We start from the raw sequence: 16,797 nt of genomic DNA, 5'->3' as shown, positions 1-16,797 counted from the left end.
CGCGCGCAGGTGCCCGGGCCCTCGACGCTGATTGGACGCGCCCGGCGGGGGAGGGACGGGGCGGGAGATTCGGGCGCGGTGCGCGCAGGGAACCGGGGCTCGGCCCTCCCATTGGTCCCTGCCTGGGCGGGGCCGTCCCCGATTGGCCGCGCGGCCGCGTTCTCCGCGCTGGCGGGAACGGAACCCGGAAGCGGCGGCCGCGGCGCACCGCCCGTTCTCCCCGTCGTCGGCCGGGTTTGCGGAAGCCGCGGAGCCAGGACCGCCGCCCGCTTCCCGGTTCCACGGCCGCCGGGCTCGCTCCTCCCGCGCCAGCCCCGCCCACCCGCCAGCAGGGCCCGGGCGGGCGAGAAGCAGCCGTTCAGGACGCGGGAGCCGGGCCCGCCCCTCGTGTTTAGCTTTTCCACTGACTGATTTTAAGGAGGGAGAGGGCGAGAGGACCCCGATGTGTGCCCCTGGCCGATGCGCCCTCCGGTGGCTGGTGCCCCGGCTGGGGATCCGCCCGGCAGCCTGGGTATCGGGCGCGGCTCTAACCACCCGGCAGCCCGGCCCGGCTCCGGTGCTTTCCAGGGGCTCGTTCGGACCATTTCGCTAAAAGCCTCCTGGGTGCAGCAGCAACATGGCGCTTGGCCCCCGGGAGCCGGGGCCGCAGCCCCACAGGACACGGGCGGCGGAAGCACGGGATGGAGGGAGGCCCTGCCTGCCGACCTCGGCCCCCAGGGCGCCGGCCGCAGCCCGCTCGACCACAACGCGCCCGGGACCCCGGGACCCCCGGGACCGGGCCTCTGAAACCCCCACCCAGCTGGGGAGTCAGGGGGGGTTCTTACGGCACCTGCTGCTATTTTTAAGATGGCTTCTCCACCTGCTCCCAAGGCTTGAATATCGGGGACAAATACTTCCCTTAGAGAAAGTGCGTTTAACTTCGGGCTAATATTTATTAACTACTGTATCGCTTGGCTACAATAGACTCGTCTTTACGAAATTAACTTCCTTTTGTAGTAAAACCCTCCCTGGGCAGCATCTGAAATTCCAGGCCGAGGCTGGGCGTGGTCCTGGCTGCCTCTGCTACCTTCACCTGCTGAGCACCCCAAGGCCCACAAGTTCTCTGCTCCCCAGTCCCCTGCGTTTGGCGTGGCCTTGGGTGAGGTGGGCCAGCTGGGTCCATCACCCCTGCTAGATGACCAATTTTAGGGGGTTTTGGGTCACGAGTCTGAGGCTCCAGCAGCCATGCCTCCCAGAGCTGGGTCCTGGCACTGCCCTTTTGCCACCCCACCAGGAACTGGTAAGACACCCTCAGTGCCTTGCCCACAGGCATGTCCCCTTCTGAGCCAGGTGGGCCGGTGGGGCTGCGCCCAGTCCTGTGCTTGCGTTCTGACAAGCCTGTGTGGATGTGGGATGCCACTGTGGTGCTTGGTCTTCAGCTCAGTGCCTCCCGCCAGGAAGCTAAGGTGTGGCTCTTCCCTGGACCTGGGGGCAGCAGAAGGCACATAGGTAATGACCCTCCGGGGGAGTGGCCCCAGGAGCACACAGCTGAGGGAAAGGTGACGGAGCTGCCAGTCTGGCGCCCAGCTCCTCATGGGAAGCCCGGGGTCAACAGGGGCAGGAGTGGGGCCTCCTGGTGGCATCCCGGGGCAGCCGCCAGGAGGCCCCAGCTGGTGCCTCATCTGGGGTGCAGCTAGGTCTCCCCTCCACTGTCAGGCTCTGCCCCAGGTCCTCTGAGCAGCCTCCCTGGGGCCAGCAGCAGGACTAACCACAGCCTGTCCGGACGAATCTGGGCCTGGTGTGTAACCACGGGGCAGGTGGGCTCCACAGAATTAAGGCAGGTGGCCCAGGTGAGGCCACCTGGGACACTCCAGGGTCTCCCAGACGGCTCAGGGGCCCAGAATACTCAGGAGATGGGCCCAGGCCGTGTTCTGTGACCTTACCCACCCGCACCCAGAGTGGGGAATGCAGGCAGAGCCCCGAGACCCATCCCACTGCCCTGCCCGCACTTCACAGAGCAGCTCTACACAAGCCCCGTCCTCGTGCAGCTGGGAAAGCAGCCCCCCGCCGCGCCCTCGCCCTGGCCCGGCCCGCTCAGCGCACGGCGCACACGTCCAGGATGCAGAAGCGCGCCCGGCAGGTGGGGCAGGGCACGCGGCTGGCCAGCCAGGTGTCGGGGCGCTGCGGGTCCTGGCGGCTGGCGAACCACTTGCCCATGCAGGTGAGACACCACATGGGGCGGCAGTAGCACTGCTGGCACTCGCCCTCCGCCGCCTCCTGGCAGGTCTTCACCAGCTTCACGCTGGCGCGTGTCTGCATGCAGCCGATGCATGCCTCCAGCTCCTGGGGGTGGTGCAGGGGGTTACAGGAGCCCGGCGGACCCCCAGCGGGGCTCCCCTCCCCCACCACAGGACTGGCCCCTGGGGACCCACCTGGCTGCTGGGGACCGAGTAGGCTGGGTTCACCTCCACCAGGGAGGCAAAGGTCTCCAGGAACAGGTCGCCCAGGCTCTGGCGGATGACCACGTTGGCCGCGCTGCGGATGGGCGCCCGGAGCTTCTCACACAGCTCGCCATACTCTGTGGAGTTCAGCCTGCGCGAGGAGGGGGCTGCTGGGCTAAGGCCACTGGACATAGGCCCCTCTGTAGGGCAGGACCCTATGCCCAGGCAGCCTGGCCAGAACCCTGGGACAGGCATCAGGGAGGCCCAGGCTGCACCCTGAGGGCGACCCAGGCGCTCACAACCAAACAGAACATGGAGGCTCGGGCCTCGCCCAGCTGCCGATGAAAACGAGCAAAGACGGCCCTGAGCCCCGCGCCCCCACAGGACACAGGGAGGATCGCAGCTGAGGGAGGGTCCCAGCCGGCTGGCCATGGCCTCAGCTGGCCATGGCCTCAGCTTCAGAGGTGCAGCCACCATGCTTCTGCCCTGTCCCATCCCACACAGCCCAGAGGGCTCCCCTAGAAGTGGCAGAAGGCAGCTCAGAGGACAGCGTGGACAAAGGAAGTGGGGGTACTGTGGGGAAACAAGGGGAACGGGGCCCGGGTGGGTTGCAGGGGCCTCAATCGAGAGTCACACTCATCGCCTCCCAGGACCCAAAGACGAGACCCGGTGCCAGCTGGGCACAGGCCTCGGTGGACCCCGCCCCGCCCCCTACCGGATGTCGAAGGCCTGCACGGCAGGAATGGTGCTGGCCACGCGGATGGTGAGGAGCTGCACGGGCAGGTTCGAGTCCGGCGAGAGCTCGTGCTGCTGCGACTCCGTCACGGTCAGGTGCACATCCTGCTGCTGGGCCACGTGCACACGGTACGTGGTCACCTTCATCACCCACGTGTCTGTCACGATCACACGGGCACCCGGGGCCCCTGTGGCGAACTTGTCGATCCGCCGGAACTCAGTGTTGACAGAGGAAGCGACAGCCTGCCAGCCCGACTGTGGGAGGGCATAGAGGGCCAGGGAGCGGGCCAGCGGGTGGCGGGCCCACCGGTCGCGGGACCAGTAGTAGATCAGGGTCCAGGAGATGGTGGGCAGGGTCACGGCCAGGAGGAGGAAGAGCCGCCAGGCCTCGGGGGCCTGGCTTGGGGAGTAGAGCCGCTTTTCCGAGGCTGCAAAGCACATGCCCACGTAGTAGCCTGCAGGGGACGGAGCGGCCTCAGTAGAGGTCGGACTGCCAGGCCCTCATCCTCCCCTGGTGGTGCCCGCTGAGGGTCACAGTGCTGTCCCTTCACCTCCCAGGGGGCCACTCCTCTCGTCCCAGCCCTGGGCCTGGCCCTCTGCCCTGGTCAGTGCCCCAGGCTGAGTGGGTCTCACCCACCCACAGCTGGCCCAGCTCAGCCCTTGCCCACAGTGGTGACACCATGGGCAAGAGACAGCGTTTTTAACTTGCCACTTTAGTTTTATGCGTGTGAGTCATGAGAAAACTAGCAAAACCCAGAAAGGCAAAGATAAATACAAGGATCTGGTGTCCCCCAACATGGAGCTGCCCACCGGCCCACCCCTGGGCCTCCTGACCCCCCTGAGGAGCAGATCAGAGCATGGCCCACCCGAGCTGGACTCTCGCGTGCCAGACAGTAAGCGAAGGATGGGGGCACGCCACAACCTGGGAGCCAGTGCCCCGCACAGGCGGGCCCGACTGGGGCCAATCTGCAGGTTGCAATGAATGGAGTAGGTGGCGGTGTGCAGTGGCTGGTTTGAGGTTGCAAAATTAATAGTAAAGACTGGCTGTTGGTCAAGTCACTACATCTCAGGACAATCTGTTGTGTTGCAATAGATACCATGTCAATAAAGTTTCAAAGCTTTTGAAAACGAATAAAATAAAAACAAAGCCGTGTCTGGCCACAAGGTAGGCTTCACCACATTGGTAAGTTGCCAAGCAGGAGGGGTTTGGGTGAAAAGGTGAAGAGGCGGGAGAGGAAGTACGCAGCCCAGGGGCTAATAGCCACAGTGTCTGCACTGGGTATGGCGCCAGGCGGGTGGGCTTACGGGGAAAACAGCCCCTAATTACATAAATGTCTTGCCATAGGTTGTACCCTTGGGGCTAATCTTGTAAACCAACGGCAATGGCAAGATGAAAAGCTATGAAGACAGGCTCCACCAAGCCCCCGAGGCGTGGCCTCCTGGGGTCACTGCCCCTGAGCTCTGGCTCCCACAGGCAGCCCCCTGCGCGCCCACGCCCACCAGGCCGCTGCTTCCGGCTGCGAGCTGGCCACCCCGCCCTGGTCCAGGCTGCAGGCGCGGTGGTCCAGCCCCTGCGGCCCCAGCCACGGGCCTGCCCGCCCCCCTACCCTTCAGAGACCCTCTACCCAGAACCCCACCCTTCAGCCGGCCCGACCCAGGGGCTGGCAGACTCGCTCCCAGAGACCAGCTGGCACCTGGGTGGCGGCCCAGCACAGCCCGAGTGTCCCGGCCACACACAGGCTTTCCATCTCTGCACCTGTGACCCCCCCCCCCCGCCCCCGCCATGATGTCACCCATCTCCGCCGGCCCGGCCCACACCCACTGCCCGAGGCCTGGGCCAAGGCCGCTCGTCCCCCTGTTGGAATCCGCTAACTCGGGCTCCTCTCCTGGAACTGCCGTCCAAGGACCGCTCCCCACCCGCCCCAGCGGGGCGAGCACCCTCCCCAGCGGGGCGAGCATCCTCCCCAGGGCTCGCAGCCCGCGTTCTGCCGCCTGCAACCGACCAGCTGCCGCCAGCGTGGAACGCACGGGCGGTTGGCCCACCGCCGCGGGCCTCGGGGCAACTGGGGATCCCGGAACCGCCCCCCCTCGGCTCTTTCCCAGAGGGAGGTGTCCCCGCGGCCCCGCACCGATGGGCCCGGAGCTGGGGAGGGGAGGGGCGCGGGCCTCACCCAGGGGCAGCAGCGAGTGGCACAGCAGCGTGGCGGCCGTGCGGCGCTGATGGTAGCGCACGAAGGCGGCGTCTTCGCTGCCCAGCCAGCCGGACAGCAGGTTCTGCACCGTGAGCCCGGCCGAGTGGAACTCGGTGGGCGTGAACACGAAGCACACGGCCAGCACCAGGTAGGCCAGCGTGAAGGTGACCTCGGGGCTGTCCATCGCGCCGCCGCCGCCGCCCAGACCCGCGGCGAGGCACCCCCCACCCCGCGGCACTGGAAAGGCCGAGCGTCCCGGTCCGTAGGGGCCGAGCGGCGCGGGGTGGTCTGGGAGATGGAGTCCACCACGGCGGCGCGGGGTGCTCTGGGAGATGGAGTCCACCACGACGGCGCGGGGTGCTCTGGGAGATGGAGTCTCCGCGGAGCCCCGCGCCCGGCCAGAAGCCGTGAACTGCTCCCAGTCATCGCGAGGGTTGGGCTCCTCAAGACCCGCCGGAGGGCGGCGCTGCGCCTAGTCCCGTTTCACAGCTGGGGAACCTGAGGCCCGCGAGCGGCCCTCAGGCCCTAGCCTTTCTGCGCCCGTGGTCCCGGGTCGGCGGAGGGCCCACAGCCACCGCCAGTCCGCGAGCAGCCCTGCCCGCTCCCCGTGTCCGGCGAGCGCCGGCTTCCAAGCGCCGGCTCCTCGCCCCGGAAGCACACCCGCAGCGCGTTGAGGGCGTGGCTGGACGGCGCGCCCTCCTATTGGTCGCTGGCTCTCGGGCGTCCTCCCCGATCTCGCGCTGATTGGCCGCACGCAACAACCGTCGGTATTTGAATCGGCGGCGGGCGGCCGGGCTCCGGGACTGGCGCCTCCTGTTCCGTCCTCGGCTCTGCGCGTCGGCCGGCAGGTAAGGCGTCTGCCCGCGGCGGGGCGGGCTCCGCGCCAGCCTCGGCCCCTCCGGCAGCAGGTGGGCGCCGGCCGAGCCCAGCCCTCCCGCGAGCCGCCCTCCCGCGGCTCCTCCGCACGCCAGGCCCCTCCCCCCGGAGCCGGCCTCCTGCCTCCCCGGCTCCTCGGTCGTCCTCCGGGCGGTTCGTCCGTCGAACAGCCCCCTCGCTCCCCGGGACCTCGTCCGGCCCCCGCCCCGCGCTGCCGCCTGCGAGGTCGCGTCCCCGCAGCCCACCCCCCTCCGACTCCCGCCCCGCCTGGGCGGCCTCAGCTGGGAGCGCCCCCCCCCCCCCCGCCGCCGGCTCCACCTGCACCCGCAGCCACACCTGCGCCCGCGGGCAAGAGAAGCCGGGCTGAGCCTGACGGCGGCCGTGCTGCCCCTGCCCCGGCCGGGCCCTGCCCTGTCGCACCCGGTTGCCACGGCCAAACCCGGGCTCATCTTCCCCGCTTCCGGTGCCCGCCGGCCGCCCTGGCCTTGCCCTTCAGCCACACGCCCCCGCCCAGCGCGGCTGCTCCTCGGGTGTCACGTCGGTGACCATCCCGGGGCCGCGGGAGGGAGGGCGGACTGCGCCCCGATGGGGAAGCCCCGGGCTCCCCGACAATGCCTGGCAGCCCCGCCTCCTGCTGTTTCCTGCGGGCAGGGCTCTGTCTCCCCAGGTTCCTCCCCGCCGGCGCTCAGGCCCCTGACGGCGCCCCCACAGTCCGGGGAGAGCCTGGTTCCTCCCTGCGGCCGAAGGCCCTTCCGGCGCGTGGCCCCAGCCCCTGGGCGGTCCCCCGGAGGGGCGCCTCTGACACCACCGCCCGCCTCTGCAGGATGAGCCTGCTGCTCCCCGGGGACGAGAACGCCGCCGCTGACAGCCGAGCAGAGAGCTGCGGCTTCCTGTCGGCACCCCCCGACCTCAGCGGAAGGTCCCCGGTCCTCCGCCCGTCCCAGAAGGAGAATGTGCCGCCCAGGAGCACAGCCAGGGCCACGAAGGCGAGTGCCCGCCCGCTGCCCGCCCCGTCCCTGCCCCTCCTGCCCCGGCGCCGGGCGCTGAGCAGGCCTCCCCCCCCCCCAGGTGACCTTCCAGACGCCCCTGCGGGACCCGCACACGCACAGGATCCTGACGCCCGGCATGAGCGGCCGGCTGGAGGCCTGCGGTGCCCCCGGCAACGGCGCCGGCGGAGAAAGCTCCCCTGGCGGCTGGGCCCGGAAAGAGCAGTAAGTGCGGCGCTGCGGAGTCTGGTGGGCCTCTGGGTCTGCGCCAGCTGGGCAGTGCCCAGAGCCCTTGCCGGTCCTCTGCCTCCGTGGAGTGCCCTGACCACGCCTCTGCGGCTTCCCCCCGTTTCCTGCGCCCACGGGTCTCCCCTTGCCGGCAGCCAAGCCGTGGAGACGCGGGCCGATGGCCCGTTCCAGGCTTGTCTGGGGCCTGGTCCCATCGGGGTTAAGCCCCGCCTGCCCCGGGGCAGCCTCCAGGTGTTGGGTGTGGGCGTGGGCGTGGCTGGTGGCCGGCTGAGCAGGTGCCTCCGCTCGGTCTGCCTGTTTGAACCCGAGGACCCCGCTGGCGGCCTTCTCCCGAATTTGGCTGAACTGACCCACCTGGGCCGCCAGGGACCCTCCGACCACAGTGGGCAGGGGCCTCAGGCAGGTTTTGCTTCTGACTTTTGCCGACTTAAGCTGTTTAAAACTTGCTCTTTCTCTTAAGCAGCTGCAGAGGTACAGAGACAGGGCTTCCAGCAAAATGTCCCGCTAGACCCTTCCGCCACCTTGGGCCGTGTGCCCCTTTCCTGCGGAAGCTTCTGGAACCTGAATCTTTTTCTCCCCGGGTTTCCTTGTTACTTTGCAAAGTCACTCCTATTTTCTTTTTGAAATTTAACTGAGAGATTAGAGGGACTCAAGTGCTGTTCTGTTATAGCAGCAAAGGTGAACCCTCTGAGCTCGGCGTGTCAGCGTTTGAAAAACCCAAACTTAACTCGGTGCCGTGTCACGTATAGAAATTTTTTGGTATTTGCAACCATAGTAAAACAGACTTATATTTTTGATATCTATTTTATATATTTAAATGCCATTTAACAAAGAAATCTCAACCCAAAAAATGAGTTTGTGTGTCACCTCTGACAGCGTGTCATAGGTTCGCCATCACTGGGCTACAGCCACGCCAAGAAGGAAGGGAAGCCCGCTGCTCAGACGCCCCCCCACCCCCCCACCCCCGGCCCTGAGTGACCTACGGGGATACATGCTGTGGAAGTTTAGCCTGAGGACGGGGTTCCCAGAACGTTCTTTTTTTCTGTCTTTAGCTGATGCTTTCCACGTAGACAAAAACCTCCTTAAAAAGCCAGCGGGTTCGGTAGTGTTGACCGAGTCTGTTTTTAAAAGCCAACAGCTCACCAAGGAAGTGGACGCCAAACCCACTGATGAGATTCTACAGGAACCTGCAGTGGCTGCCGCCCACCCCGCTCCGGAAGACGCGAGGCCAGCCTCTGAAGACGGGCATCCCTGCCGGCCGGCCTCCACGCCCCAGGCCCCCCCGGATCCCTCAAGCTGTCCCCAGGCCCCCGCGAGTCTTGAAAACCAGTTCCCACCTCCACAAGGAACGTCTGATGGCCCTGGGCAAGGCTTGGAGGAAAACGATAGTTCTTACTCCCTGGAGAAAACCCTTGCACCCACCTCTGAAGTTCTAGAAGATCCTCCCAGGATCACAGCCCCAGACAGAACAGAGGACCCTCACAGAGCCCCAGGAGAGAGCGCCAACGGACCCCCTGCCTCCTCAGCCGAGACCCCCTCGCCCTCTGCTGCTCACCCCCCAGTAGCCCTCGGAGAAGACCCTGCCACAGACCTGCCGGGGGCCCAGGCCAGCCCTGAGGACGCTGCTGGGCCTGAGAGCACGGCTCCGGCCGGTCCTCCGGAGACTGGAGGGGCGACGGCCCCCGGTCCTCAGGACCAGGAGACCAGTGGCCACATGGCCGGCTCTGCGGGCAAGGGGCCTGTCAGGCTAGAGTTTGACTTTTCGGATGAGGCTCCCAGCAAAAGGCCACGCCCACCAAGGAAACTGGGGAAGAGACCCGCGGGGAGGCCGGAAGCGCCCCCTGAGGAGGCAGGCGGGGGTCCCGTTCCTCCTCCCCGGGGGTCTTACAGCCTGGACTGGGACAAGCTGGAAGACCCCAACTTCAACCCGTTCGCAGGCCAGGGAGAGCCCTGTCCCCCAGAACGCCCCCAGGGCAGGCCAGCGGGGCCGGGGGCTGCAGGGGACTCACCCCTGAGCCAGTAAGTGAGGGTGGCGGTGTCGGGGTGGCTGCTCGGTGATACGTGCGGGAGGACCTGGGGCCAGAAAGGCACTTGCTTGTCCAGGAAGGGGCCTCGGCAGGGGCTGGTGTGGAGGAGCTGGAAGGGCAGGGCCAGGCCATGTGAGCACTCCTCCGGGGAAGATGCTAGGGAAGATGCGGTCCCCGGCCCCTGTGCCTGCGGGTCCTCAGGCTGCGGGCTGCTCTGGGGCGGCTGCTCATTGGCCCCCAGTGTCGGGTCCTAGCTTCGCCGGGCCGGGTGCCCACATGCACGCAGAGCCCCGACCACCCCCGCTGCCCCAGTCCTGGTACTTCCCCGTGAGGCCGCCCTCCTGCCGCTCAGCCTCTTGACCGGTTTTCTGGTAAAAGGGACGAATGACTCTCGGGGTCACCGCCATTGAGTTGAGAAGCCCTCGGAGCTCCCACCTGCTTCCCAGTCCTCCTGCGAGGCTCGGTTCTCTCGGGAGGATGGGTGGGCCTCGTCGCCGCCACCTTAGCCCTGGGCCTGGCCTTCTGGGTGAGGGTGCACAGGGCAGGCCCGGGGGTGAGGGGTGCAGGCCCTGTTGACCCGTCTCTCCAGGCAGGTGCCTCCGGCCTCCGCAGATGGCACACCTGTGATGCAGACCACAGCGGGGACCTCGGGACCGGTGGGCGAGGTACGGAGTGTACCCGGGCGGGAGCATGTCTTCCCACGGTCACCGGTGCTCCCACGTCCTCGCAGAGCAGAGGGAGCCCCGTGGGGACCAGGCGGACACACCACTGCCCCACCCCCTCTTCTTGACGAGACGGGCGAGGCGAGGCCCCACCCAGGACCCTCGACTTCTCGAGGTGCTCGAACTGAGCCCCCAGGTGACCGTGCTCTTCCGTCCAGGAGGGAACCGCGACTCCTCCAGAGCCGGTGGCTGCCCCCAGCCGTCCGGGCCCTGAGCCCACAGCCTCTGCTGCCGACCCAGCGCCCCCCGCTCTGCAGCGGCCCGAGCCTGCCTGGGACCCGAGGGAGGAGCGCTTCCAGGACGCAGCTGAGGGTGCGTTGTCCCCGGCGTCACTGTGGGTTTGCCTCTGAGCGCGTGGAGTGGCGTTTGCAGGCAGCTGGTCCCTCACTGAGCCAGGCCCTCAGGGCCTCCCGGGAGGCTCCTCGAGGCAGGAGATGGGCTGCAGCCTCACTGAGCGCAGCAGCACGGGTGCGCACGCGCCGTGACCGTCCCAGTGCCGGACACCTGGGCCTCGAGGCCCCTGGAGAAACGGTTGGGCCCGAGGCCCCACGGGGATGAGAGGAAGAGCCCAAGCCTCGGACGTGGTGCGGGTGCGGCTAAGCTGCCCGTCCCACAGGGGTGGGTGGTCTGAGCGGAGGTGCCCCAGCGAGACCGCACCACTGAGTTGCTTTAAAAGACGTGAGGCTGCTCGACCCCTTCCAGCTCCTTAAAAACCGTAGGCGCAAAGGAGATAGGAAGTGGGGGGACGGGCATGCGTGCTCTGCAGGGGCGCCGGGAGCCTGGGAGGGACTGCTGGGGCAGGCCCGCCACCCCAGGGGAGCCCAGCCGTGTGGGGGGGGGGGGGTGAGTTCAGCCTCTCGCTGAGCACGTCGTCGGGTTGGCCGTGTTGCAGCGTGAGTGACCTGCGTGTGGACAGAGCTCGTTATTCGCTCCCTGGTGGGTGGGCTTCTGTGTGGCTCCCCTCCAGCTGTGTGAGTGCGTGCACACGTGGGGGTGCGCGTCCGGGTTCCCCGTCTTTCAGGTGTAAGTACTGCTCCCACGCACCTGTCTAACGCCCTGAGGGACTCGCTTTCCCACGGGGTCTGCACCGTCTCCTCCCCAGGGGCGGCGGGTCCCCCTGTCTGGCTGCGAGGTCTCGCCTCCCAGCTGGGGGGGTGGGGGGGCGGTGCAGCAGGTCTGGGGCTGGGGCCTGCGCTCCTGGTGACGATGGTGCGCACCTTCCCCGGGTGCTGGTCAGACCCTCCGCCTGCTCAGTGCCTGGCTCTGAGGTTGTGGGGTTTTCTGAGAGGGTCCCGGTCAGACACTGACGTGCAGAAATGCCCTCCTGGGGCTCTTCCCACGTCTGGACGGCGCGTGGACGCACCTGCGGGAACTTTGAGTCCGTTTCCGTGTTTCCTTTTGCTGCTTGTGTCGTTGGTGTCCGGCCGACGAACTCATTGCCAAAGCCGGTCGTGAAGACGGACCCTCATGCTTCCTTCTGGGGGTTTTATAGTTTAGCTCGTGTATGTAGGTCTCTGCCCCGTTCCCAGTTACTTGTATGTGTGGCATGAGGCACCCTCCGTTTTTTAAGCAAATGTTATGTTATCAGGGACCAGAGGACTCGTCTGGGGTAGTTTAAACCGTGGTTCTCAGCTGGACCGTTTCGCCCGGGGGACCTTTTGGCTGTCACCCCTGGAGTCGCTTCCCAACACCCAGTATGCACAGCACGGCCCCGCCGGCAGTCTGGTTGGGGGACGGGGGGTGCAGCTGGGTGCTGGCAGTTTGAGCGGAGGCTCCGGGGGCGCCCCTGCGGTGCAGGAGCTGCCGGCTGGCTTTGGAGGGGGAGGCACAGTCCGCCGTGCGGGGCGCTGGCAGCAGCGGCACTGACTGCTCCCTCAGTTCTAGGCATGGGGGTCGACGTGGACTACCTGGAGCAGTTCGGGACGTCCCAGGTGAGCCCCGCACCTGCCTTTCCTGAGGGTGAGGCTCAGGGGGGGCCTCCCTAGAGCAGCTGCCACCCCTCGGCCGCCTGGACGGTGCTGTCTGGGCCTCTTCCTGCAGCGCTTTTCTTAGCCACGCCCGTGGTCCCCGCTGAGTCCTATCCCGGGTCCCCAGGGCCACTCAAGACCACGCACGGGGGTCAGCCCCCCAGGAGGCGTCTGTGCAGAGCACTCGGGCCCTTTGGTCGCCTCACCCTGGGGGTTGCTGTCTGTCAGGATGAGGGGGCCCTGTTGACGCGCCCCCCCACTTCAGTTTAAGGAGTCAGCCCTGAGGAAGCAGTCCTTGTACCTCAAGTTCGACCCGCTCCTGAAGGACAGCCCTGAGCGGCCTGCGCCTGCGGCCCCCGAGCCCAGCAGGTAGGCCGGCCTCTGCGGGGGCTCAGGGCGCGGTGATCAGAGACCTCAGGCGGAGGCTTCACGACCCGGCTCTGAGCGTCCGGCTCTGAGCGGACGCCCTCGGCTGCAGGAGGGCGGTGCCCCCTGAGAGTGACTTGGAAAGGCAGCGCCGGGAGATGTGACCGCGTGTGCCTCTGCTTTCAGCGTGCAGGGTGCCGAGGCGCCTTCCCGGGGGGCCCCGCCCGAGGCCCCGCTGGTGGACCTGGACTTCCCGGCGGCGCCGGCCCTGCCTGTGAGTGCTTCTCCCTTGGTCCTGTAAAGGGTGCGTTTAGGTCGGGGATCTGAAGGGTCAGAGGTCAGTGGGCAGGGGGGCCACGGGCCCCCGCTTATCTCTGGTCACTGCCGTCCTGGAGCCTCCTGACCACAGGGCGGCTGGATGGGAGAGGAGCTAGGCCCAGCCGGTCTCTGTCGCCCACAGGTGCCCCCACCTCCCTGTGTGCTCAGGCCCGGCGGCCCCCTGGTGGACGTGCTGCAGTACAGCCAGAGGGACCTGGACGCGGCGGTGAGGGCGAGGCCTGGAAGGGTGGGACCCCAGGCGTCCACTCACTCGGCCGGCCGCCGCCCAGCTGGCACACGCTCCCAGGCTGCGCCTCACTGCCCACAGCCCCTGCCCTGCTCTGAGCTGCCTCCAGTGTGGTGTTGTCTGCCACCACCCCTCCCCCTCCCAAGCTGCTCCCCAGCCTGGCCTGTAGCAAGAGGCGTCCCCAGCCCACACCCCACACACAGGCGTGGGACCCCCGGAACACACCTGCCCACGAAGGGGAGCTTGATGGGCTCACACCCCAGGGGGACCTGGGCTCTCAGTGGGCACCTGCTGGCCACCAGGTGATGTTCCCGCCTCCTGTGCAGGTGGAGGCGGCGCAGGAGGAGGTCCTGCAGCTGAGGAGCCGGTGTGCGGAGCTGCACCAGAAAAACCTGGAGATGGGGTGAGGCCTGCGGGGGGGCCTGGGGTGGGGTGAGGCTGGGGTGGGGGCGTGGCCCGCCACGGCACTCATGCATCTGCTCCTCCCACAGGAAGGTCATGGACGGGTACGAGAGCTTCATGTACCAGGCGATGGGTAAGTGTGCGGCCCCCAAGCCCCCCTTTCTAGCAGCAGTTCCCCCCTTGGTGCCGCAGCCCCCAGCAGAGAGCAGCCAAGGCCAGTGCGGAAGCAGCTGGGGTCCAGGCGACCGGTCAGGCTGTAGCGCTGGTACTCACGGTTCCCAAATTGGCCAGAACCCGAGCCAGCAGCTGGGACCACAGGGAACGGGTAGGGTCCTCCCACGGCGTGTCCAGCTTCACTCTCTGGGCATCGGGTCTGGGCTGGGGGTGGGAGCACCCTGCCTCTCCCCCGGCCAGGGACTCAGGTTCCAGAGGCCCCAACTTTGGGGACAGGTGTTGCCGCGGCTCCGCTGTCGCCCTGGGTTCCTGTCCGCCCCTCGGGTTCCGGGACTGCTATTGAGGAAGTGCTGTGCTCGGGGCACTTGGGCCCCAGGTCCGGGGGGGTGGGGGGGCTGGTCACCTCCCTCCGGCAGGACCTCCGCGTGCTGCCCCTCGCCTCCGTCCCACTATCCCTGTTCTGTCGCTCATGTGGAGACTGCCCCCCCAACCCCATGTGCTTTTCCCTTTCCAAGAGGAGGCTCAGAAACAGCAGGAACTTGCCAAAGCCGAGATCCAGAAGGTTCTGAAAGAAAAAGAACAGCTGAGCACAGATCTGAGCTCCATGGAGAAGTCCTTCTCCGACCTCTTCAAGCGGTTTGAGAAGCAGAAGGAGGTGATCGAGGGCTACCGGACGGTAGGTGGGCTCTGCCCTGTGAGCCGCCTTGTCCTGCTCGGTCCCCAGCCCGTCGGGCAGGAGCTGCCGCCCCACGCGTCCTGGCCCCTTGAACGCGGCACCTGGCTCAGCCTTGCTGTGCGCTGGGCTGTGCGGCCAGTCTCACCATTGGGTCGGGCTAGGGTGGGGGTGCTGTCGGCCTGGGGGGCCTGGGCAGGTGAGCAGAGGAGCTGGAGGCACAGCCTGGGCAGGGCCGGGCGGGCGGGCGGGCCAGCGGATGCCCTGGTGACTGGGCACCGAGGAGCCAGCACTGCCTTCCAGAGGAGGCCTGGCCAGGTCTACCTCGGCCCCCAGCCGGGCACGTGCAGGAGTCGGGGCACAGTGCTGCGGGCGAGGGAAGCGCTGGTGCTGGACAGGCTCGGGGCCTGGAGGCAACGACGGCCACAGGGGTCAGGACAGGCCTGGTGTCCGGGGCGGGGGGCCTGGCGCTGCTCCGCGCCTTCTCGTCCGAGCTGCCGCCAGGGGGACTTCCAGGGGGCCTGGCCGGGGCCTCGTACAGCTGACCCGGAGCAGCGAACGGGCAGCAGCAACGCCCCTCCCCCTCACAGAACGAGGAGTCGCTGAAGAAGTGCGTGGAGGACTACATCGCCAGGGTCCAGAAGGAAGGCCAGCGGTACCAGGCGCTGAAGGCCCACGCGGAGGAGAAGCTCCGGCTGTGAGTCCGGGACGCCTGGGCCGTGGGTGATGGGGGAGGCGGGAGGCTGAGCCCGCTCTCCATGTGCAGGGCCAGCGAGGAGATCGCCCAGGTCCGGAGCAAGGCCCAGGCGGAGGCGCTGGCCTTCCAGGCGAGCCTGAGGAAGGAGCAGATGCGAGTCCAGTCGCTGGAGAAGGCCGTGGAGCAGAAGGTGGGCCAGGCCTGCGGCCCGGGAGCGGGAGGGACGAGCCCGTGGTTGGGACCTGCCCTCTCCCGCCCCGTGGCCTCTTCCCGAACTCCTCTTCACCTGGTGGGCCCCGCTGCCACGTCTGAGCACTGGGAGATGGAGGGCTTGACCTTCCTCTTTCAGACGAAAGAAAACGACGAGCTGACCAGGATCTGTGACGACCTCATTTCCAAGATGGAGAAGATCTGACCTGGGGGTCCCCGCCCTCCTGTCTGTCTGTCTGTCTGTCAGGTTTCATGTTCTTTCTCCTCTCCTAACCTCAGCTCGTGTTTAAACTATGACTATGTTAGGAACAAGACTAAATAAAATGTGAGTTTAGCACTGAAGTTCTCTATCTTGATTAAAGCAAGGTTTCCAGCTTTGGCCGGACCCTCCACGGCCCCTGTGCCTCCGGCCCCTCTGCTCGCACCTCAGGCTGCCAGGCGGGCACACAGCCTGCTGGGTCTGCCTCCAACCACAGGTCAGAGTCCAATGGACCCAAGTTTGTTTATTTTTAAGATATTTTGCCGAAACCGGTTTGGCTCAGTGGATAGAGCGTCAGCCTGCGGACTGAAAGGTCCCAGGTTCGATTCCGGTCAAGGGCATGTACCCGGGTTGCGGGCACATCCCCAGTAGGAGATGTGCAGGAGGCAGCTGATCGATGTTTCTCTCTCATCGATGTTTCTAACTCTCTATCTCTCTCCCTTCCTCTCTGTAAAAAATGAATAAAATATATAAAAAAAAAAAAGATATTTTTATTGATTTCAGAGAGGAAGGAAGAGAGAGAGAAGCATCAATGATGAGAGAGAACCATTGATCAGCTGCCTCCTGCAGGCCCCCCACTGGGGATCGAGCCCGCAACCCAGGCATGTGCCCTGCCCAGAATCGAACCTGGGACCCTTCAGTCTGCAGGCCAGCGCTCTATACATTGACTCAAACCGGCTGGGGCCACTGCAATTTTTTTTTATTTTTTTATTTATTTTTTTTTTTTTTAATATTTTATTGATTTTTTACAGAGAGGAAGGGAGAGAGATAGAGAGTTAGAAACATCGATGAGAGAGAATCATCGATCAGCTGCCTCCTGCACATCTCCTACTGGGGATATGCCTGCAACCCAGGTACGTGCCCTTGACCGGAATCGAACCTGGGACCTTTCAGTCCGCAGGCCGACGCTCTATCCACTGAGCCAAACCGGTTTCGGCTGCAATTCTTTTTTTTTTAAATATATTTTATTGATTTTTTACAGAGAGGAAGGGAGAGAGATAGAGAGTTAGAAACATCGATCGGCTGTCTCCTGCACATCTCCTACTGGGGATGTGCCCGCAACCAAGGTACATGCCCCTGACCGGAATCGAACCTGGGACCTTTCAGTCCGCAAGCCGACGCTCTATCCACTGAGCCAAACCAGTTTCGGCAACTGCAATTTTAATGTAAAAACAAACAGGCACGGGGGTGGTGGGCCTGTGAATGAGCCCGCACTGAGGAGGGGCTGCGGGATTGGCACCTGAGGCTGACTCACAACGTGGCACCTGTGTCCTGGC

The 16,797-nt window shown here is 66.0% G+C and overlaps 2 protein-coding genes across 2 annotated transcripts; one reads left to right on the top strand and one right to left on the bottom strand.

Moving 5' to 3' along the window:
- Nucleotides 1–955: 955 nt before the first annotated feature.
- On the bottom strand, nucleotides 956–5,680 carry TMEM129 (transmembrane protein 129, E3 ubiquitin ligase). Its single transcript, XM_059677616.1, has 4 exons — nucleotides 5,327–5,680; nucleotides 3,136–3,610; nucleotides 2,412–2,571; nucleotides 956–2,322 (listed from the first exon to the last, which is right to left on the bottom strand). Exons 1-4 carry the CDS (start codon nucleotides 5,529–5,531, stop codon nucleotides 2,074–2,076), a joined length of 1,089 nt encoding a protein of 362 aa, XP_059533599.1. The 5' UTR covers nucleotides 5,532–5,680; the 3' UTR covers nucleotides 956–2,073.
- Nucleotides 5,681–6,060: 380 nt separating this feature from the next.
- TACC3 (transforming acidic coiled-coil containing protein 3) lies at nucleotides 6,061–15,603 on the top strand. The gene is made up of 16 exons (XM_059677604.1): nucleotides 6,061–6,195; nucleotides 7,047–7,209; nucleotides 7,292–7,434; nucleotides 8,590–9,477; nucleotides 10,075–10,150; nucleotides 10,366–10,519; nucleotides 12,086–12,138; nucleotides 12,440–12,543; nucleotides 12,727–12,814; nucleotides 13,001–13,084; nucleotides 13,432–13,508; nucleotides 13,597–13,640; nucleotides 14,197–14,357; nucleotides 14,945–15,051; nucleotides 15,121–15,241; nucleotides 15,401–15,603. The coding sequence occupies exons 2-16, from the start codon at nucleotides 7,048–7,050 to the stop codon at nucleotides 15,464–15,466; spliced, it is 2,328 nt and encodes a 775-aa protein (XP_059533587.1). The 5' UTR covers nucleotides 6,061–6,195; nucleotide 7,047; the 3' UTR covers nucleotides 15,467–15,603.
- The last annotated feature ends 1,194 nt before the right edge of the window (nucleotides 15,604–16,797 follow it).

The sequence above is a fragment of the Myotis daubentonii genome, chromosome 1, assembly GCF_963259705.1.
Source record: "Myotis daubentonii chromosome 1, mMyoDau2.1, whole genome shotgun sequence".
NCBI classification, from domain to species: Eukaryota; Metazoa; Chordata; class Mammalia; order Chiroptera; family Vespertilionidae; genus Myotis; species Myotis daubentonii.
The sequence above is the reverse complement of the archived record's forward strand: the minus strand, read 5'-3'. Positions and strand labels throughout refer to the sequence as shown.